This window comes from Dromaius novaehollandiae, chromosome 5 (assembly GCF_036370855.1).
Source record: "Dromaius novaehollandiae isolate bDroNov1 chromosome 5, bDroNov1.hap1, whole genome shotgun sequence".
Lineage (NCBI taxonomy): Eukaryota > Metazoa > Chordata > Aves > Casuariiformes > Dromaiidae > Dromaius > Dromaius novaehollandiae.
In genome coordinates, this window is record NC_088102.1 from 2,576,073 (window position 1) to 2,599,247 (window position 23,175).

At 43.6% G+C, this 23,175-nt stretch overlaps 1 protein-coding gene across 2 annotated transcripts in view; it reads right to left on the reverse strand.

Annotated features, from left to right (window-relative positions):
- The window catches only part of MDGA2 (MAM domain containing glycosylphosphatidylinositol anchor 2), a 373,737-nt gene that overhangs the window by 138,949 nt on the left and 211,613 nt on the right, over window positions 1-23,175 (reverse strand). For both annotated transcript variants that reach the window (XR_010389253.1, XM_064511798.1), the window contains exons 4-5: window positions 18,089-18,285; window positions 14,561-14,693 (exon numbers count right to left, since the gene is read on the reverse strand). Coding sequence is in view for 1 of the 2 variants with exons in the window: in XM_064511798.1 (XP_064367868.1) it covers window positions 14,561-14,693; window positions 18,089-18,285 (330 nt within the window). In the remaining variant the exon portion in view is untranslated. The remainder of the gene's footprint in view (window positions 1-14,560; window positions 14,694-18,088; window positions 18,286-23,175) is intronic.

Genomic DNA, 23,175 nt, shown 5'->3' on the forward strand with positions numbered 1-23,175 from the left:
AGTTTCTGTTTGGGTGAAGGTCAGCTCCAGATGCGCGAGACCACGACCACAGCTGGATTGGGGTAGCATTCACCTGACCTCTCTTTCCCCCTCCCTCACTACAGAGGGCTAGTGATTTTTTCCTGAACAGCTCTGGCAAGGAGCTGCTCTTCTCTGCTCTCACTAAACATCAAGTCACAGAGACAGGGAACAGGAGAACCACAAATAATGCTTCAAGACTTAGAGCAGAAGATCAAAGTCCCAGCAATGTCACCCCAGTGTGGTGCTGCTGCTTACCATAATGGCCTCATAATCCTTCAGATGAAAGGGGGGCCTTTGCCATCCTTCAGGTAGAGACACAAAGATAGTGGCTGATGTGATAAAAATGCTGTGATACATCCCTTTCATCACAGCACTCAAAATAGTCAGTACGTGGAAATTATGGTTTGCATACAGCAATTTCTCCTTGCTTACACCACGCATTTCACTTAACTGCAACCTATCCCACTAGACAAACACAAACAAAAATCCAGGAATACATTCAACTACCACCATCAAAAGCTGGATTAAAATCAAAGAATGCCCACAAATTCAGGAGGGATACTAAAGTTTCTAACAAATTAAAATCAGTGTAGCAAGTAAAGGGCCAAATTCATCTCTATAATGAATAGAATATGAATCCACAGCAAAAACGATCTATTATTTTGATATTTCTACACCTGGAACTCTCTATATAATCAGTACTGTATGGTAATGCATAATAAAGCAGAATCTCTTATTTTGAGCTTTATGATGCAACTGAGGGCAGAATTTGGTCTGCTGCACTGTTTGCCTGATCTAATGGAACATGCACGCTGCCAAATGCTGGCCAAGGAATGGAGAGATCGAATATCTCCTGAAGGTCACTGGGAATTTGTCCCTCCACCCTTGAAACACGCTCAGCCCTTCGGGCAGCCTGAAGCTTGCCCATCTCTGGGAGGGCGATCTCCTCGCTCAGTGCGAGCGGCAGCGATCCCTCCTCTGTCCAAGCAGGTTGGGGGAAAAGGAGCTGCAGTCAACACAAGTCTGCTCCGGGGCCAGAACAAGAGCTGGAGGCCTGCGGTGTCTGGTCACAGTTCTGACCATTTCAGAAGCAGAAGAGGGGAAAAAAATCGGGTGCGAGGCAGGGAGAGTTCGCCAGAGAACCAAGGAGGCAAACAGCAAAGTTTCCAGATGCTTGATACCTCCAACGAGGCTCCCAGACACAGTGGGGCTGGCTGAAAAACGGCTTCGGCTGTGAATTAGAGTGTTCTGGCATTCACTTCTCTAAGTCAGCCTAGAGCTAGATTTAGAAAAGATGGGTGCTAAGTCATGTAAGCTAAGTCACCTGCTGGAAGATCCAAATTAATTAACTTGGGTTAATTAATAGCATAAAAATTTTCAGTAATTTTACTTTGCTGCATAGCTCCTCTGTTTTACTCTATCTGGAAATGCTTTTCAGGATGCCAGAGTGCCTCAGCTATACAGCTGCAAACAGCTGCATTTTCCCACAAATTATGGATGGAAAGCTACAGCACAGAAAGAAGCAGAGATGGCACAGTGCCAAAACTCCACACAACAACGAGGAGAGCAAGCCCTGACTCAAGCTGCTTAGGGCTGCTGGGGAGTCTCCACCTCTTCCAGATTTCCAGAGCAAACATCTGTAAGATAAATGGTTCAGGACCTGGTGATGTTTGGGTTCAGGGAATGGAATTCGCTGTCATGTGAGGTCTCTCCCTGCTCTTTTCTCAATGACCAATATAGGTACTGCTAAAAGGCAATTCATCTCCTCTTCCTTAAACTATCTTCTGGCAAGGACCTCCCCTGCGGAGGTGTCCAGCACGCCCTGCTGACTACAGGGAGAGCCTAGAGATTAGTTTAATCTGGATAGGTAGCATTTAGATGACAAAAAATGGGTGACATCAACCCCATCTTTAAGATCAGGATTCACAAAAGCTTTGGGAGCTTATAGATGTGAAGGGGCAAAAAGTGCCATTTTTAATGATGCACACGTGTCCACTGCCCATTCATCCCAATGTTCTGCAAATCTCCTTAAATACTTGCACTTCCGGGAAAATAAGCACTTGAAATTTTGGCCTAAACCTCTCTCTAAAAGGTACTTATCTTTTTTATTTAATTATAAACTTTTGCGGTTAAACACTCATACAACATAAAACTGAACAGTAAGTCATTGACACAAAATTTTTTTGGACCAACATGATTAAAAAAATGGAGCAGACATTTGTAAAGATGACAAGATGATCCAGAGCAATTATAATAGTTGATGATTATACCAAAATATTGTGGAAAGATAATTAAAACCCATGCTGCAGGGCATAAAATGATATCTAGCTTTTTCTGGAATGTCAGGAAAGACCATCATGTATCTGCGTACTTCACAGCTTTCATACACTCTCCTGAAATGTCTTCTACTGGTCTTTGCCAGGGACATATATGAGATCTAACTCAAAGTGACAATGCACATGTTTGTCCACCCTTTGCGTTTGTGAGGCATCTAGCATGCCTGGCCCCCAGCTAGCCTGGAGACCCAGTATGCAGTCAGATATTGCGATACTTGTTTTGATAGCAGGAAATCATCTAATTGAGTAAAAAGGAAGAGGAGATAAAGAGTTCTCCAAAAGATCTGAGTCATACGAAAATAACAGTTTTCCAAAAAACAGAATAGCAATTGTCTATTCCTGGAACGATTCTGCAATACTCTGGTTCTGCATGGACTGTCTACAGCGATTCTCGGAGTTGGGCTCCAGCCTCCAAGACAAGTGTTTCTTCCGATTGCCCCCACCAGCCGTGAGAGCCGAACGCAGGCGCGAGCCAAGCTCCCTCCCACCGCTCTACCTCAGGCCGCTTTCCCGAAACAAGGCTGGAGCCAGTACTGACATTTTGTGCCTATCAAAAATTGGACAGACTTAAAGACAAGCTCGGTATTTGGCGGTTCAAGAAGACTCTCAAAACCTTACAAAAAAGCTTTCACATGGTCCCAGCTGAGATCATTTTAAAAGCAGCATATTCCAATGACAGCAAGCCAGCAATTTATGCCTCTAATCTGTTTTTATTATTTAAGTTTTACAAAATGTCAGTGTACAGTTAGTTATACTTAGCAAGGTATTTGGCTGGTCACCATGTCTACACAGGGCTTTTTTTTTTTTTTTTTTTTTTTTTGTAAAAGGCAATTTAAAGTCTAAGCGTTTCAAAGCCCATAGAACTCAGCAGGTAGGTGCACAATTAAAAAGAAAGACATGCAGCTGCGCTACCTGAAAAGTTTCCCCTGCTAACCAGGTTTGCACTTTCATCCAAGGACCAGAAGTTGCACACCTCAGAGAAAACACAGGGAGATTTAAAACAAAACGAGGGAAAAAGGGTGTTTGGGGAGACTTCCAACGTGAGTCCCTATTCACGGCAGTCTAACTGGAGAACGTTACAGATGGGACAGTCTCTTTCCCTAATGCTGCCCTGATGACATTACAGATTACTGACACCCCAGAAATTAGCCCCAGCATCTCATCTCTTACAAGGCATATTAGGGACCAGCGAAGAGCTTGGTTACAAGATCTTCTGTTACTGCTTAAAAGAGATATCCTGAAATTCCATGGAAAGGGTTAATTTAGGGACATCTTTTATCCTTTTCCTTTGCTCTATTCTTCTGGCTTACTTTCACATTATGTCATTTATTTACTTCTGCTCTCTTCCGTCTTATTCATCTCTCCTCTGAACTAATTTTTTCACATTCTCCCGATAGCCCTAGAGCTACATCAGTTCACACCAGCAAAACACATGACCCCAGTTCACTGTTAGGGTGGTGGAGCCACACTGACACACTTGCAGATACGGGTTTAATGTCTCAGGTTTAGTTAGAGTTCAAGAGCAATGGATTTCATCGTTTTAAGTAATATTCACAACTGCCCTTCAGATTTCAGCATCAGAGTCAACACCATGAGAGTAATACCAAAAACGGAGGAGACAGGTGGTGGTCATGTATAAAATCATAGAACTTTACGTGGGATTACTAAAGCAACAAAAACTTCACTACCAATAGGAGTGAATTCTAAATAAAGGGTGTCTATCAGCCACTACCAGCTTCACCTTGCCTTAAATCCCTTTTAGACGACTATCCGAACGTTCAACCACCAGGAACACAGAGGAGGACACTGGGCCTCCCAGCTTTGGCACCCAAAGCATCTCCCAGCCAGAGCTTTCACCTCCGGCACAGGTAGGGACTTGCACAGCCAGGCAACCTGCCTAGGGGGAACTTTCTTTCAAGTATCTTGGTTAACAGCAGCACTGATACAAATAGCAAAAATCATTGTAAAACAGTAACAAGCTTTGGTAAATACTTCCATGGGTGGGAACATGAAACAAGTTTTCTAGGCACAATATTTCGACATCTTAATGAGAATGGCTCCATTTTCAGAAGTGCTGTGTATCTGAGCCACGCTTTAGACGTAGGGGTTTCTGAGAGCCAGCCCAGCATTTCGAAGCCTTGGCTGATCTGGCAGGGGCAGAGGAAGCCGCGGTGCCCCACTTGCTCGTCCCCGTGAAGAACAAGGCCCTACTCACGACGGGGGAAGCTGCTCAGGTCCCCATTCACATTGCAGCTGCAGCCTTTCTCAAGGGACTTCGATTCAGAGGCTTTCGTGTGCAAATATTGCTTCTGCAACGAGCACGTTTCAGAGGACTGAAGGGGCTGACTCTGAACGTATATGACAGCCGTTACAAAGTGATTTTGGACCTTATGAATACAAGGCCCAGCTAATCAAAGCACTGCAAAGAGGCTCAACCACAAATGCATCAAAGGTTTGCAGCTAATATTACCTTGTGCACACAAGGCAAGCTAGACACGGCTGATATAATTATTGGAGGTTAATTATAAAATGGGACTAAAACATACGTGAATCCTCAGAGTAATAAAACAGCACACAACATGCACTAGTTTTGATTAATGACTTGGGCAAACGTTTGTCAGATCCAGTGCAAAGCAAGCAGTCATTAAGTCATCATTAACACTAAGATATACGCTTAACAATATCACTTTACCCAGCAGCTTCCACATAACAAGCTATCCCCACAATAAAATGCTTCCAGTCTTATCAGAGCAGGATCATCACCATGGGATCATCAGCAGGGAGCCTGCAAACTTGTTTGAGTCAATGATCTGATACAGACGTTCTCCAACTTTAAAAATTCCCAACTGCTGCCTGGGATGATTGTATGAGAGAGATACTACGTGGGGAGGAAAAAGGTGTTTGTCAGTGACGGAGCATACGGAAACATCTGAGGTGAAAGTGTGTTACAATTGCAATGACATAAATATATATATATGTTTAGCCTAGGTATATGGAATTGAGAAAATGTCACAATTGGCTTTAAGGATCACTGGGAATGCAAAAGAAAACTAATAGTTTAATAGCAATATCAAAGAAGAGGCAGAAAGCCACGTCCTTGACTACTCACTGATCTATGGGGAATAAAAGTGAGAAGACGTTATCATTTCATCCAGTTTTGTGAATTACTTCATATGCAGAACTGGGGTAATAGAACATAATTAAGTTATACTTTCAGCTATACACATGCACACATATATATATACATATACAAGTGTGCATGCATCTCTAATTTATAGGCAGGATTTCTTGCAGGAATACAAGGCATATGTTCTAACTATGTGAATTGCAAATAGCCCCTTTAAATTCGGAGCAAAAAGAGAGAGCATTTGAGGCCCCTGCTGGGCTGGGAGTACCATTTCTGTACTTATTTACTCAGTACACTTCAAAAAAGAATAGATTATAACTCCCAGTTGAGGTCCAGACTTTAAATTACAAGGTAGAAACAAACTTTTTACTGACCATGCTACCACTGCATGTGGCAATATTGTAGGTCCTTTCTCTTTATCAACACTCCTCCCTCAAAAACAACATCCCAAATCACTTTTACGCACATCCTCTCTCCTTTACCCTCCCCGCTGCTAGGGACAGAGGCGTAATGCTGTGACTGCTGCTGGCCACCCGGCTTGCTCGTGTCCCAGCGGAGAGAGCAACTCTAGGTGCTCCAGCAGCCAAGTCAAGATCCCGTAGTGGGCCAAATTTTGAAGCAAAGCTTCCCATGAGAGCTTCGCCTGGGTGCCGAGCTCTCCAACAAAGCCAAGGGAGCCAAAATTATGCAGAGGAACTTAACCTTGAGCTCTTTGCGGATTTATGACTAAAACTCATCAGGTTTTTGTAAAGTTACTGGCTAGTAGTGACCAACCACGTACAGTTGCAAACTTCAGTGGTGCTACATGGAATCATATGCAGAAGAGCAGCAAAATACTCCAACTGCCAAGACTTCCAAATTCTAAACTTTGCATTTAGACACATAAACCAGATGTCACACATACACATTCAGCATACATAAAAATCTCATTTGCTAGTTTTTTCATTTCATCATTGCCTGTAAAATTCCAGTGCTTGCAGGGGCAGAGAAAATAAGGCCAACAGCCCCAAATCCCAATTATTTCAGGCACGTATCTTTTTTTTTTAATTTAATACATGGAATTATTCAAGTTAAATATTCCCAGACCAGGTTTCAGTGTTGCACATTTTAGGTGCACACAAGGTGCCTCTCTGCATCCTCACTTTGCAAAAGGATAGGGGACTGCAGTAGCACAGAGAGGTGGCTCAGTCTTTATAAAACAATATCCCGGTCCAAATCTGCGAAGGACAGCTAGGCTGGGGAGCTGGCAACACTGCCCCAGGTAACCCCGGCCAAGTCCCGGCGCTCCCCCCTTCTCTAGTCTAAATGGCTTTTCTCTCTTCCTCAAACTTTTTGTGAAATCTTCCGATTTTTATCCAGTGGGGATGCAGCTCTGATGATTCATCTCTTGCCTCCAGATCTGCCTCGCTGCTTTTCATCCAGCGGCACCGCGACTTTGATGACTCGCGCTTTGCTGGCGCTGCCGGTGGAGCGCAGATGTGGCATTGACAGCGCCGGCGGGGAGGGAGGGAGGCGGATCCGGGCGCATTCAGGACGCTTCCCCGGCTGTTACGTTCCGAAGGCGACGACAATAGCTCCGGCTCCCACGCGGCAAGAGCTATTCATCCTGCGGACATTTCATCAAGGGGTACGAAGAGAAGGCAGGATCCTCCCTTTCGCAGCAGAACACTGTTAAATCAGCTTAACCCAATCGTGAAACTGTCCCCTTCGCGACTATATTTAGAGGCCAGGCTCCAGGCGTAGGCTAGAATTCATCCCATCTAATCTCAACCATTCGAAACTCCCGCGAGTAATCCAAGCTCACATATCTTGATGAGATAGAAACACCCCTAAAGTCCTCCAAAAACAGAGGGGATGAATTGCTCCTTGGAGACATCTCTCTCTCCACTGGGTATAGCGGTGCTTGAACAACCAGCGCGTTACAGCTACCTCCGCTTTTGGACTGCTGGTCAGGTGAGATGAATCCTGTCTCAGCTGCACAGCTACTGGGTTAGGAATGGCCGGCTAACGAGGAGCTGCAGAGAAAAGCCCCTTGGGGGGATGGCGGATGGCAGTATGAACACGAGCTAATATTAGCACTATCTGTTTGCTAAAAGGCAGTCACTGTGCTGGGTCACAAAAACGGGAGCTTTGCTGGGAAAGGTATGAAGCGATCCTCAGTCTGAACTCAGCGCCGACAAGGCTGAGCGCCAGCACAACATGCTATGTGCATTGACGTGCTGAACTTCAAGAAAGATGTGGACAGAGAAGATCAGAAGGATCACTATGAGGTGTCCTGTAGGACATGCGACTCATGAGAAAAAAGTTCAAGGAATTAGGCTCACTACCCAAAAGAAGAAATGGGGAATCATAACAAACTTCGAATATACAAAAAGTTGCTGCAAGGAAGGGAATAATCTCTTCTCTGTGCCACTGTGGACAGGACCGGAGCGATGGGCTTTAATGAGAGAAAGGCAGATCTGGGTGAGACATTACGTAAAGCTTGCAGCAGTCAGGACAGCCAAACACTGAGTCAGACGGAGCCTATGGATAATGCAGGACCTCCACGGCTGGCTCTCACGAAACACAGGTTAAAAAGACATTTGTAAAGAAGGGTTTAGATCCAGTGGGCTCTGCCATGAAGGATGGGACTAGACGACCTCTTCAAGTCCTTCCCAGCCACATTTTCTAGGATTCCCTTTTACTGCAGTACCAGTACCACCCACCTTCAGTACTCAGCTCAGAGTATTCAGCTGGCTTTGTTTCCTATCTGAGGATTTCAGGCTTTTGTAGTGCCGGATCGCGTATCGCCGGCATGCTCTTTGACAGTTCCCGGGGAGGTGAAGAGAAATATTTTCAAAATGAGGTAATTCTCTAATGCTGTGTTGTCTGAATGAAGGGAAACAAAGCAAGTTTATCAAGACAGACCACTCTTTAATCGAGGGATTAGGAGTGAATTAAGCCCTTTGCACTGAGATTCCTACCACGTGCCCAAGATGAAATGCCAGCCTAAACTACGATTTGAATGAACTATGCCATACAGCTGAAAAGTCGCACATTGAAAGCTCATCATTTTTGGTAAAAGCTGCTGTTTGGGATTATTTCTATGTTGGAGGCTGCCAGAAATCAACCTCGATATTCTACATTAATCATGCCACCTCTACTAAGCAGTGTGAACTGGCTAATTCAAGTTAATACATATTTTCAAAAGAAGCTATGCCACTGAAAATGCTTTGTAGATCAAGATCAAAGTTTTATTTGCTTTTACTCAATCATATTAGAGGAAGTACTATAGTAGGCTGAGAATTTCAATACTGAAGGCTGCCTAACTTTTTATTTTAACTCTTTTTGCATCCCAACAATGTCTGACATAAAACTGGCAAGGTATTTGGTTTTATAGGTATATATCATGCCTTTTCTATGACCCTTTGAAAGGCGCAATGCCACTCTTAAAGGGATCCAATCATGTTTATTATTATATCTAAGTATTCAGATGTGAGATTCAAAGTTAGCTGTATTTAAAGTCACTTTTCATAGTGCTAAACACTAAATAGTGAGTCACATACAAGCTAGTGACATTTTAATATCATCTGTCAACAATTCACATTTGACACAGAGCAGAATTAATGCTTGGAATAATATAATCCCTGTATTTCTAAGGCAGACTGAGCTTGCTACTGCTAAGCACCTTCAAAAACAACTGTCCCCTAAGGCAGGACTCTGCATTTCCCTTAGCTGAACCTCATGAGGTTCCTGCCAGCCCATTTTTCCAGCCTGTCAAGACCCATGTCTTGACCTCTACCCCCAATTCGGTATCACCTGACAACCTGCCGAAAGCGCACTCGGTCCTATTGCCTTGGTCACTAATAAAGATGTTTCACAGTATTGTTCCCAGTTTTGATCCCTGAGGCATGCCACAAATAAATGACCACCAGCTGGACATCATGGCAAGGCCCAACCAATTTTCCCCTACCTTATCATCTGCATCTCACCAATTTGGCTACAAGGACACTACAGGAGATTGTATCCAAGGAAGACAAAAAGCTAAAGACAAGGCAGCAGAAAGAAAAGTTACATAGAGAAACCAAGGGTGATTCCTGAATACTCATAAGGTGGTAGAAGGGATCAACAACGTTGGAGGGAGCTGCTCCAGTGAGAAGACAGAACCTGTAACACTGCTCTCCCTACTGCAGAGGCATTTGCTGCCAGCTTCTTCTTTTGTGCTTCTTTTCCTTTCAAACTGTGAGTGATGTTTGGAGGAAGGAGCTCATCGACCAGGGGAAGGAACACAAATACACTAAGAGCTCTAAGAGGGTGAAAAACTCGAATGGGTAAAAGATGAGTGTGAGTGCCACGCAAGAGCCCTCTGAGGCTTTGGGGAAGAGGTGGGACAGTAACAACCCCAAGACAAGCCCAGAGGGTGAATAAAGAGTATGAGCTAAGGTCTGAATAATTAGACTGTCTTCTTGGGTACAGTGTGGACAGTGAGGCTGAAGACTGGCAACGAAGACAAAAAAGTAGGAAGGTCATGACTCAGTGCGACACCCACTCTCACACCTGCTCTTCTTCTGACAGCCTGGATTCAAACACACACGCTCACAAAACTGTCAGGGTTCCTCCTCCTCATCAGAATTACCCCTTGACTTTGTTGCAAAGCAAACGCATTTCGTTTTACAACTCCTGCTTGCATTAACTTATCCAAATTAACTTCTCTACATTCTGATTTTTAAGGGACTTAGTCTGCTAAAAGCAAGAGCTGCAGAATGAGTCCCCTTGCTGTTCCTCCTCACGACTTGAGATCTATTTATGTTCCTGCCACTCACCAGCTCTCTGACAAGAGGTAAGTCACTTGTCTTCAACCTTTCTCTGCTTCCCTTCACATTCCTCATCTGCTTAGATAATAAATATTGCAGAGCAACAGCTGTCTTCTGATACAAAATGGGTCTATGCTCAACAAGTGCCCCTACACACTGCTGTACGATATTACTGCTAATTGTCATCCTGGGCTTCAGCATATGCACGGCCACATGCTTCTGAGTTGATCTCAGCTTCTCTCATCACAACATCCACTTTGTTTTTGTATTTTAAACTAGCCTGCGTTGGAACAAAGAAATAGGTGTGTGTGAAAAAGATGATGCTAATGTATTCCAACTCCTGCAGTACCTACAAGCGTATGATGGTGCGTTTAGAGCTTCACAGAGTCGTGCAGAACAGAAGTAATTAAGACATTGCTGTTGAATCAAGGGGGTGTGAGCATACCCAATTATACCTATGTGTAATACTTTAAATCTACATCAAGTCCGATCTATACTGATGAATACATGTTCATACAATGGTATCAGCTTAATTACTTTACTAATTATTCAAGGAGAAGAAGTAGGCAGAAAGTTTCATTTGGATTGCATTTAGATTGGTTATATCACAGCAAATGATTGTTACTCTGGTGATGCCATGACACACAATCAAATAATCAGCAAGACAGACTAAACACAGAAAACAAAAAGGTCACAGGAATAAGCTGGCAGGCTGCACTGAATAGAAAACTGAACTACTCACCCAAAGACGTGCTTGATGTTCTTCAATTTAGCCTCTCAGCTCAGGTGCGTGCACAAGAATATAGATGTATGAAAGATCCTGTGGCACAAATAGAGGCAGAAGACCACCTGGATTTTCATGTTTTCCATGAAATGTATGTCTACACTCATGCCATGTCACCTATTGCCCTTGGTGGGGGAAGGTAAGGAGTCTTAAAGAGTGTTTCAGAGGAAGAAAAAAAGAAAAAAGAAAAAAAACTATATCATCCTGTTCTTGTGACACCACTTTCTTACAACACTGAAAGATTATCAAGCATGAGGTTTAACAAGTGATTTGATGGTCACCTGTGAGAACCTATGTGGCCCTAGACGTACACAGTAGGTAGGGCAGGATACTGTAAGACCAGTGCAACTTTCTAGGAATATCCTAATTCCCACACTGGGTTCTCTCACATCTCTTGAGCACAAGAGACATCAGAGGGAAAAAAATACCACTTCCTCAAGCACAATCTGTCAACGATCAGCACGTGTGACAAGCACACCTTACAGCGTGGAAGTCCTGCCATGTATCAGCGTGCTGCGGCAATCGATCAGGGGCTGCTGGGGACCAAGGTGCTCCGTGCAGCACGGCGGCTTTCCAGCCGTGTGTACTGTGTTGATCCATCCGGGTGAACGGCAAGCCACCACGCGCAGATGGCAACTGAACGTGCTCAAACCTCATCTGGCTGCCAGGACAGCTGATGTCTCTGAGCAGCCCCAACTGCAGGGCACCTCTACGGCAGGGAGGAACCTCCCGAGCTTTGCCCATGAGTCCATCCATCAAAGGGAGCCCGACAGATCAGGAAGCCATCTGTGTCGCACAATAAAAGCCCAAATCACTATTGGAAAGGGATGGAAACCCACAGCTGCTGTAAGCCTTATCTATTCCACTTAGTCATCTCTCAACTCAGTAACAGCCAAATAAAGTTCAACAAGAATTCGCACACTAGTTCAGCTTGCAAACCTGATAAATGCAGAATAGCCAAGTTGCCAGAGATTCAGCTTATCCCGAGATTGCATAACTAGCAGCGGAACTTAAATTCACTTGTAGCCACATTGATTACAAGAGCTATCATGTATGCTTCCTACTTTACAGCCACTTCTGCTTATCTCTTTTTTGTTTCCGTTTAGTCATCTCCATAATGTACCTCCAGCCCTGAATTCAGAGCAGATGGATGGGCTAGGACTGCTCAATACCGAAACAGAATTACTGTGTTTGGAGTCTGATTTTCATTCCTTTAGATTTATGCTGGATTAGCCTGGATTTATGATTTACATAACTTCTGTTAAGTTATATAAGGTGAAGTTCTACCAAAGAGTTATATCCGATGAAGCTACACCACACGATAGGAGGTTTAGTCCCAGAGCCATCAACACACCCGTCACCATCTTCAGAGAGTTATTGCAATAATTATTAAACTTGTTTTGTTGAGGCAACAAGTTTCTTTGAGCAACAAACTTGTTTGCTGCCCTTGATGAGGGTTGCCACCAGGTTCTTCATGAGAAAGTGTGATTCTTTACAATTTTTCAAGCTTGTTTACTTTGGAAATTACTCCAGAAGAGCTATTCCTGGTAATATATCAGGACTACCTCCCAGAGAAGGCACCTTTCTCCAGAAATAAACATAACATTGTTATGGGGGAAATAATTCATTCTCGTTGCAAAATTAGATCATGCTCACCAGTGCTCAGGTAGGGATAGTTATGCCACTTAAAGTTCCCACACTACTGTAATATAAACAGACTTCTGTAGCAGATGAGGTCCAACATGGATGGAGACCGATCTTGCACACCCGCACCAATAATCGTTCGGACAAAAGGGACAGAGGAAGCATTTTGCTGAGCCTTAACCCTACTCATGAGAACGCAACAGTTGTCATAGGCCAAAGGCAGACACCAGCCAAGACAACCTCCAGGGCAAACAACAGGAGAAGCTTACAGCTTCTGCCGAGCAGCCCAACTCTGTGGGTAACAACTCACATCCTTCATTTCCATGGATGAAGGCAGACGGGTCACTACGAGCGCAAAGAGGAAAGCTGCTCTGACCTATCAGTTATGGTCTCTCCACACCAGACACAATTTCACACCCCTCCAGGTATAATCAGTGCAACTAAACAGAGCCAAACGTCACATTTTGACATCCTAATCCTCCCCCCGCCCCACAAAAAAAAAAGAGTAAAGTAGGGGCTGCCAATACATTTTGCTGGATACCGCCAGAGCTGACTGTAATTCCCCTATTGCCAGTGACAGCTTTAAAGCTGGGCTGCGAATTTCCTTTGCGGTAGGTTGTGTATCGGTAGTGGTACATACACAGGTTTGCATTTCCTGCTGTAAAACCAGAAATACAAAAAATTGGAAGGCAGCTCCTTGGAATCAAGCCATGAGTGCAGAAATAATGTGAAGTATGCAAGTGCAAATAAAATTCATAGTTCATCCTAGGTGCACTCAGATGCATGTTAATGCCTCAACTGTTTTATTCATTTGCTACCTGTTTGCAGTGCCCTGAGTCATACATTATTAAAGCATAATCTAGCATAATCTAACCCACAGCCTTCAGAATATTGGAACACTTGCTGCAGAGGTTTTGTCCAGAAAATATTTATGTGAAATTTCTAATTATTTGGAAGCCTAACCCAAACACTTTGCTCTTTGGCTTCTGGTTTATAAACCATTTCAGACATATCCTTTGCTGACCCTGGACACAGAGCCTTTGAGAGAGTCAAAAACTTTAATTTCTGTCTTCCTGGACACTCGTGATTAACCACTGCGTGGGGCTCTCGAGGGACATGGCAACGACACAAGCACAGAGGGGAGGAAGATACATGACTGGCCATTTGCTCAGCCAGGGACAAGTCCAAAGGAAAGAGCAAAGGAACAAGGAACAAGAAAAACAACAACACAGACAGCTTGTTCAGACACAGATAAATGCCTTGCTAACCTGCTGCAAAGCATTTCAACTGGACTGCTTGAATGTTTCTATTTGAACCAATTATACCTGAAAAAAACCCAACACTTTTCTTTAAGTTAATGTAAGAAATCAAAGGACTATGAAAACATTTTTTTTCCTAAAAAATTTTGGTGATCAGAAAAGATTAGCTTTCAACAAAACAGTTCAAGAAGTATTTCTGAGTGTCTGGAAGATTTCTAAATAATTGGTTTACTCCACACCCACCCTAGACTGAGATACCCTTTCCTCTTCTCACATTCCAATATCATCTTCGAGGCAAAGTGCATCCATAGGAATGAAATGCTGTGACTTTGAGGGGAAATGTAAATCCTGATATAAAATTCAGAGAGCAATAAATATACAGAGCAATAAATCAAAACTCTTCTTCGAACCCTAACTTTGCTGAGGAAAGAAAAACATCTGAAATAAATTGCTTGTACCCCCTGCTCCTGAGTCGTTCCTATATTGCACAGCTGCATATGGTCACATACATTTCAAAACGAGAAGACAAAACCATGCAACCCCCAAGACCATCGAAACCTCCGGTGGCCCGGGAAGGTGCAGCGTTCGAGCAGTACCTGTTTTATTAGAGAGCCGGAAAGACACCATCTTGTCCGGGATGCTGCAGACATTCCTCACGGAAGCGATGCAGCTGTAGTTCGCGTAGTCCTGAGGCCGAAGATTTTTGAGTTTCAGGATCTTCGTTTCCCCCTGTGCACGCAAGGCAGAGCGTCAGGACACAGTCAGTCAGAGGAACAAGCAGAGCTGCATAACACACCGAGGCTGACTTTTAGGAGACGAGTAAGATATGGAGGAGGCTAATTAGAAGCAGATGCTAAACTGAAGTGGTCCAGAAAACCTATTTTATTTTAATCATCCAAATGAACGGTGGCTGGCATAACCTAAAGGTTGACACTTACTTAGACATTAAAGACAACGAAAGAGAGAGTGGGAAAGGGGAAAGTGTTTTGGCAGAGACTCTGAAGCCCCAGCATTATTCAGGATAACATATCTTAAGATAAAATCTGCATAATGAAAAAACCATAAGCTACAGAACCCCTGTTTTCCTTTGAAAATGAGCTCCTGATGCACTTTATTTGCAGGCAGCAGCGTAAATGATGGAGCAGCGATCTGAACAGGACACGTAATGAAGGGGTTCCCTTGGACACGATGGGGAGAAAACTGTAGTGCCCAAACAGGAGATTTCTCAGGAAAAACGATCTGAAATGGGCACTGCAGAATCAGAAATGCTGGAGTAATTTGCTGAAAAGTGCATGTAAAATCTTACATTATTGTTAGCAAAAAGAGCAGCAAAAAGCAGAAAGGACTGGGACACAAAACCCTACTCAGGCTGAGCATGCAGAGGTACCAGGAACAGGGAAAGCCAGGAGAACCGAGCCGGAGCGAGCGGGGAGAAGCAGAGGAGCCCCTCAGGCGTGCGCGAGCAACAGGATGGAGTGCCCTGCAAATACCAGGCGTATCGACAGGTATCGATACCTGCACATTAAAATAACAAACTTCCTCAGGCTTTCAATCTCCCTTTCAAGCTGCTCGCTTTCAGATCTTTGCTTCCGCAGATAAGTTAAAAGCACATTATGCTTAAGGCAGAGCCCCAGCTCGGGGAGACCTACGCTCTGAACCGGATCATGAAGTATCTAAAGAGCAAGCTTTGAAAAACTCACACTATTGCATGCCCTGCAAATACTACTGCAACTGCTAATATTAGCAAAGCTTGGGCTTTGTATTGAACTGTTTAAACAGCATCATCTGCAACAGCTGCGCAGGCCCATATAACAACATGGTCGTTTGTGAAAACACAGTATAGAACTAGCAAATCCCCCCCAAAAATAGAAGATACCGTTAGACATGAAAAGAGACGGCCATGCAATCCTGCCCAGTAGACGTTAGACGCACTGGGACTGAAGTGCTTTATATGTACAACCAGGCCCACAGAAGTGATGTTGATTAAAATTAAGCTCATGCTGTTTCAGCGTTTGCAAGACCAAGGCCTCAAAAGGCTGTTCAAATGCATGCAAAGCGAGAGGTAAAGATAAAGATCCCATTTTAAAAAGAGGATTATCTCGGCTAGGAAAGAGCCCGGTCCAGAGCCCTTCCAGGTTAATGGGAACACAGCTACCGAAGTCATTAACTTCTGGATTAGATCCAAATGTGGAGCTATTGCATACCACAAACTAAACCCTTAGCTGTGAATCCCAACTTGAAATCGCAGCCTGAGCTCACAACGGTATTCCGGATCATGTCCCCTAGATTGCTAAGATTTGTAAAAATATATATATTTTCTTCATTGATTTGGAAAGTTAGTCTAATTATGTCTAATTGCATAATTATTGTAAATACAGCAAATTTAATCTTATACTCAGGCTGTGTAATTACAATGTGCCATGAGGCCAATGCAAACTCCCAGAAAAAAATTATGCATCAAGATTTTGGTTTTGAAAAGTCCAGTATTTCAAACACTTTCACAGATGAGCATATGCATGTTTGTTTTTTTTTTTTTTTTTTTTTTTTTTTTCCCATGGCAGCTAAAATAAGTAGCTGACATTATCTGACGCATCAAAAAAATCTGTGTTCAAAGTTCAGGAGCTCATTTTTTTTTAAATCACCCAGTTTCAAAGTGCCTTCTATTATTTAATAAAAGAACACCACCACTGGAAAGAACAGGTAAACTTTTTTGGCTACAATACCATAAAAAAGTTCATTACACTGCTACTTGTTTGCCTTTATATTTCATTTGGTTTTCAGATTGATAGCTCTGAAGTCAAATCCCTTCTAGCTCTCTGCTCACCAGCTCTCACTGTTTTTTTTACCATATCATCAGGAGAACCAATTATGCAGAGATGTGCAGTAGACATTTATGACTCTTGAATCTTTAATTACAATTTTTCCTCTTATAAACATATATCAGATCCTGTAGGCGCACAGACAAGATACACTAATTCAATCTGACCTCCAATAAATGCAAAAAGGTTAGAGATAAGCTTTTGACTATCAACATGACAATCTGATTTATTCATTAATTCAGGACAGACAGAGGTCCTAGGAAGGATGTTCCTAGTAACCTAGAAACCATTTTTTTAAAAAAACATGGAATCTAATTTCACATGACATATTTTATTAGATACATTCTTACTGAATAGTAGGAAAGGTAATAATCAGCATTCCCATACTGAGACACTATAAGACAAAAAGTCCCTTCTCAAGGGAATTTCTCACTTTTTAATTAAAACATTAAAAACTCCAGTTTACACATCTGTGTGAGATTCCAAGGAAACAAGCCCCAGATTTCCTAAATTGCATCCGTAATGTTAAATTAAAAATAATCTCATCACTTTTGGGAGTCTGTAACTTGAGTCTGTAACTTAATTCTCATCTCTGCAAGGTTCCAGTCTGCACATTGCTCCGTTGAATACCAAACTATTTCAGCAACAAAGAGCTCCTAAGTATAATAAAAAGTAAAAATGAAGGTACTCTCAAGTCATTAGCTGAAAATTATTTATGAAAGTTGTAGGTTGCTTTCTGCTAGAACGACCAAATTACCAGGCATTTTCCACTCCGTCTTTACTCATTGTTGCCTGAGGCTTTCCAAAACAATTTTTTCTCCATTTTTCTTTTCCCCGCCTTTTTTTTTTTTTTTTTGCAAGCACCGTCACGCACTTTTGTCCATAGACAATGGGATATGCCACTTTTTTATTCTGAGACTGTGCAAATGTGCTAACAATAAACTAATCTGATCTAACCTGACAGACTGTTTTGCTGGCCCAGTCTGCCTTCCCGGCTGTGAGCAAGAGTAAGACGACTTACAAAAACAGTTCTTTCCATTTTTGCCTCCTCGTCTTTTAAGTGTGTAATTCTGTAACAAAAACTTATATTCAAAGAAGTGAAAGGCAGAAATAAAAAAAAAAAATGGGGAGATGCTATAGATTTCAGCCTTCTTGAAAAGCCTTTTAGGCTGTGACTTCTGTGCAGAATTGCTTTACTTTGCAAGGAAGATGCAGGAACTGCAGTCAAAGACCTGCTCAACATCTTGCGACACAGCCCGCGGTGCAAATTTTCTCAGGAAGGACACAAAATACCTTAATTCCTACCTGGGTAAAGAAGGGCTCATAGATCTCGACTCCTTTATCCGAGCCTTGCAGCAACACCTCCTGGCCGCGTCTCCAGCTGTACCGGACGGGGGGGTTGGAGTTGGCGACACACCTGAGAAACACCGTCCTCTCATAGTAAAACTGCTCTTTCGCTTCCCCGATGCTCTGGTGAACCGTCACTATCGGATCATCCAAGTCTGGAAACAGAGAAAACCACGGAGAGACCGTCAGGGGCGAACGGACACCGCGACGTCTGCTGCTCCGTGGGGCCGCGCAGGGAAGGGCACGCGTCTCCCTGCACACAAAGATTGCCAAAATCGCATAAAAATTGTCAAAATACAGGCGATTCATTTCTAAAAATCTGAAATAAACATTTGAGGACTTTTGCAGGAGAGTCCAGTTTTACATTCTATTTTCGTTTGCACAGCACCTAGCACAACTGCATCTTTCTTTGCTACCCAGGCTTTGGATATTCTAGCATGCACAATAATGTGATAATTTCAATAATATTTCTGTTATGTTCCCACTGACACTCAGATTTCATGTTTTTTTCATTTCTGCAACTTATTTCTTATGTATGACTTTTAATTTAAATGTCGCTTCGACAAAATAGTTTATCAAGCTTTGGAAATAAATAGCAGACTAATTTGCATCCTAATAGTACGATCAGCTAGCACGCTGATCATGTGAATGCATCTGTTTTCCTTTAAAGCAGCAATTTAATACAGTAATTTAATGCATATACCCTTTTTTACTTACATGCATTTAACTTCAAACAGGTGAATTCAACCCAGCCTTTAGAACACACTTCTCTTGATTAAAATACAGATATCATATAATTACTCCCACCGCATCAGCTTAAAGAAAATTAGATCCCCACAACAGAACTCGCTCATCTCGGAAAGGAAAGAAATAAAGATCGCCCTTGGAAAGTGAGCACTCTAAATTAATTAATTTGGGCCTTACTCGGTCAGGTGCAAGCAGATTCCGACCCGTAAAAAAAACTTGGGTTTTTGATAGTTTTGAAAAATTAGAGGTGTGGCAGAGGCACAAGAGATTAGTACAGGATCGGTCTGAAATGAGCCCATCATTAACAATCTGAACAGATTAACACGTTTCCAGCGGCCACACGGAAAAACAGCCTGCACTTGAATTAGTCTTCAGAGGCTTACATTTTGATTTGCGTAACAGGAACAAAGCTTGAGAGTCTCTTGATTAATTAGAAACCAAACGTTCCAAAATTTGGAATAATGCAAGCAATAATATCTTGTAATGCTGCATGGATTTTAAGTAAATGTTACCTTAGTTCTCCTCTGCAAAACATTTAATTTAGTATTGCAGAAACAAATTATGAAACTGTTGTTCCAAATTAGGATGGCATTTCCTAATGAGATTTCATTTTTGTTTTAAAGGTTATTTTAAATCACAGTAGCATTTGAAAAGGGATGAGGCTGCCAAAATGTTACGTCCTCCACTCAGGCAAGAGAAAACCAAAAGCAGGGAATTAGCTGGCTTAAGTTTTTAGGCCAAAACACCCGTTCTCTGCATATTTCTGTTGCAGCCACGACGGCTTCCCAGAGGCTGCCGCTGCGGGTCCCACCACGCTCCCCCCGTTCCTCCACGGCTGTTCGGAAGAGCCTTTCTGCAAAACACGTCCAGGCAGCCGAAGCGGAGCTCTGGTTTCTGCTCCGGCGTAACCCACATCCTCGGCTGCAGCAGCAAAAGCGCGAGCAGCGGGTCGAGGGAGGCCACCCTGCCCCTCCACCCAGCCCCTGAGACCTCATCCGCAGCCCAGGTCTGGACCCTCCACTACAAAAAAAGCCATGGACATGCCAAAGGGAGTCAGAGGAGGCCACTAAGGGGAGCTGGGACGGGGGCACACGGGGTACCAGCAGAGGCAGAGGGAGCTGGGTTTGCTTGGTCCGGAGAAGAGAAGGCAAAGGGACCATCTCATTTCTGTCCTCAGCTGACTACGGGGAAGGTACAGAGAGGATAAAGGCCAGCTCTTCTCAGGGATACACAGCAAAACACCACGAGCCAACAGGCATAAGATGCACCAAGAGAAAAAACTTCCCCATGAGAGCAGTCAAGTATTTGGCCGGGGCCCTAGAGAGGTTGTGGGATCTCCATCCTTGGGGATGTTCAAAACTTGCCCAGCCAAGGCCCCGAGCAGCCTCATCTAGCCGTGCAGTTGGCCCTGGCTTGAGCAGGGAGTTGGACTGGAGGTCCTTTCCGACCTAAATTATTCCATTATTCCAATTATTCTATGAACTGTGGTGATATCAGTGCCTTGCACTATCTGTCCGACGGCAGTAGGCTCATGTCGGTGGTTAATCCGCTGTGACACGAGTAGTCCTCTCCGGCAGAGAGATGCAGGAGCTCTCACTCCGCATAGCGCTGCAGCATGACAGGGGCTGGTTTTGGTAAAAGTATAAAGAAATCGAAAAGAAATTTAAGTTGGGAACGCAAAGCTGGCGAGCCCTCTGCCAAAGCATTTCATAATGCTCAGTTAATAGGAAATTTGCACTGCAGAAAAGGACTGATTTTTCCAGCAGCGATGCTGGAAAGATTTCGGCAGCTGCACGAAAGCAGAAGCAGCAGCACTAACAGGAGACAAAATAACGCTCGCAATTGTTAGGATTTCACCGAACATTCAACCGCCTGCCCCATCGTTGGGCAGGGCTGGACAAATGCTTTGCTGGGTTATTATATAACACCGCATTTTGCTCAGACAGTGCAAGAGCTGCAAACATAATATCAGATATGTTTTTTATAACACTGCCAAGGTACTCTGCAAAGTTATTACAATGCACGCGTGCAGCTACCAAATTCATTACGTTTAAGCATGGGGATTTTAAAGCAACCTGATCACAGTGGCATTAATGTCCACTTGCCAAAGCTCTCCAGAACCCTGTTTTTCAACATCTAATTGAATTATCACTAACTGATATTCAAATTCCCACATAGACTTAAAAAAAAACTTGTTTAAAGCTCTGTGCATATGTGTAACTATCCGTGGGTGTTCATTCTTCCATAAGAGCATTTGGAGTAGTAAAAAATTCAGCAGTTTGGGAGCGAAGCTGTTGACTTGCATTTTTGCAAAGGAATTAACCTGCAAAGAGGAAGGAGAGGAAATCACTGAAGAGACAGCAGGATCTTAGTGCAATGGAAAAAGATTTAGCACCAAGAAGCTCAACGAACTGCATTTTCAAAGTGCTTTACAAGGAAAAAAAAATCCAAACTTCCATTTTGATCGTGTTATGAAGAGTTAACTAACTAATCATTTATTAAATTAAACCAAAGTCATGGGTGTTGCTATGTAGTTAGTTTATTAATCAAAAAGAAAATAATTACAGAAGCATGTTTTCCACAGAGGTTTACGCCACCATTAAGTTCAATTTTTCAGTCTTTAATCTTTGAATTGAACCAAACTGTTTCGAAGCCCAGATGGCAAAGACATGCTGAACACCGCACTGGAAGACTCCCCTTCCCGCACCCCCAAACTCTCCAAAAACCAAAACCCAGGGATAAACGGTTCAGAGTAAACCTGATCTAAACGTGCTGTGGACTGCAGCCCAATGACCAGGGATGGTGGTGAGGGCACCAGGGACACAGCAGAGGTAATTCATCCCTCTGGGACCCAGGTGTCCCACTTTGGGGGCACGGGGCTGCCTGGGGGTGGGCAACACGGTCCATCTCCCACAACCCTCCCCACGGCACGTGAGCACCGGGGGGTCACACACGGACACACGAGCAGGATCGCAGATTGGATCTGCTACGTCATCTCTTCTCAGCTTTGGGGACTACACAGCTTGCTGACTCCATTGGTTAATTAGCTGCCTTTATCTTCAGATGTTCAAAGCAAATGATGCTTGGAAGCCAGAATAATAATAAATAAAAGACTCATCTGGGGAACTGATTGAAATAGCTTCATCAAGGCACCCATACAGGAGACAGCCGCGATAAGAGTTAGGCTAAATATACATAAGTTATCCTTGAACATACGAAGTTCCTCCTGCTGTTCCCCTTAGGAGGACTCCAGCCTCCCACAGCTTAGCACAAGCTTTCAGTAATTTTTCAGCCCTGTGCCAATTTGTGGCACTATATGATATAGAGCAGTTAACCATGATCCAGAAAACACAAAAATTCAACAAATATGTCTTTTTTGCACGCCTGGGGAAAGGATAACGAATTACATTGCGCGCCATCCATTAGCACGTGCAGTGCGGCAGGGAGCCGCGAGAGCCAGCTCCAAATGAGCTGGCTGGGGATGCTGGAAAGAAGGAGCCGTGTCACCTGGAGCTCCCACTCCCTTTCCAAAAGCTTTCTTACGCACCTGTGATACTGCAGCACATGTGCAGCCCAGCCATCACAGTACAAAGCAAACACCATTTACGAGGCCAGACACTGCAGAGAAGCAAAGCTTCCTCTCTTGATCCCACGAGAGCAAGAGCGTGACCTAAGGAGATCCCTGATGAGCTTATATTGATTTCCAATAATGTTTTGGGAAGATCAGACACATGCTAGAAGGCTGGAAGGGTGCGAACATGCTCAAACACAAAAGGACAAGTGGAATAACCTCAGCAGTCAATGATGCCCCACACAGCCCGAGGGCATTTCAGCTCCCCACGCTTGACCTCAGACTGGAGTCCGTCTGTAAAGAGTCCAAGAGGAGAAGTGCAATGAATGCTAGATGATGTATTTTTATGGAGAAAATTATCAGGCAAAACCTGAGTTTATTCTCCTGATGAGAATAAAATATACCTGACAGAAACTCATATAAACTGTGCCCAATAGTTGAATTGTTCACCCAGGAGTGTGATAATGGCGTTGGGAGGATGGCAGCAGACATATGGCCCCCCGAAAAGGCAGAAATAGAGTTTTGTTTCTGCAAGGTGACCACAGAGAGCCCGTGCTCATTATTTATGAGACAAAATTAGCTTTGGAGTCCCTAGCCAGCAGGTACACCAGCCCTGAGGCTTCTGCGGTTACATCACTTCGAAGACAAACAGCAGCCAACAGCAACGTTGACTGTGATGTCAAATTTGCGTGCGCATGTACACATACATGCAATAAAAATCAGTAGA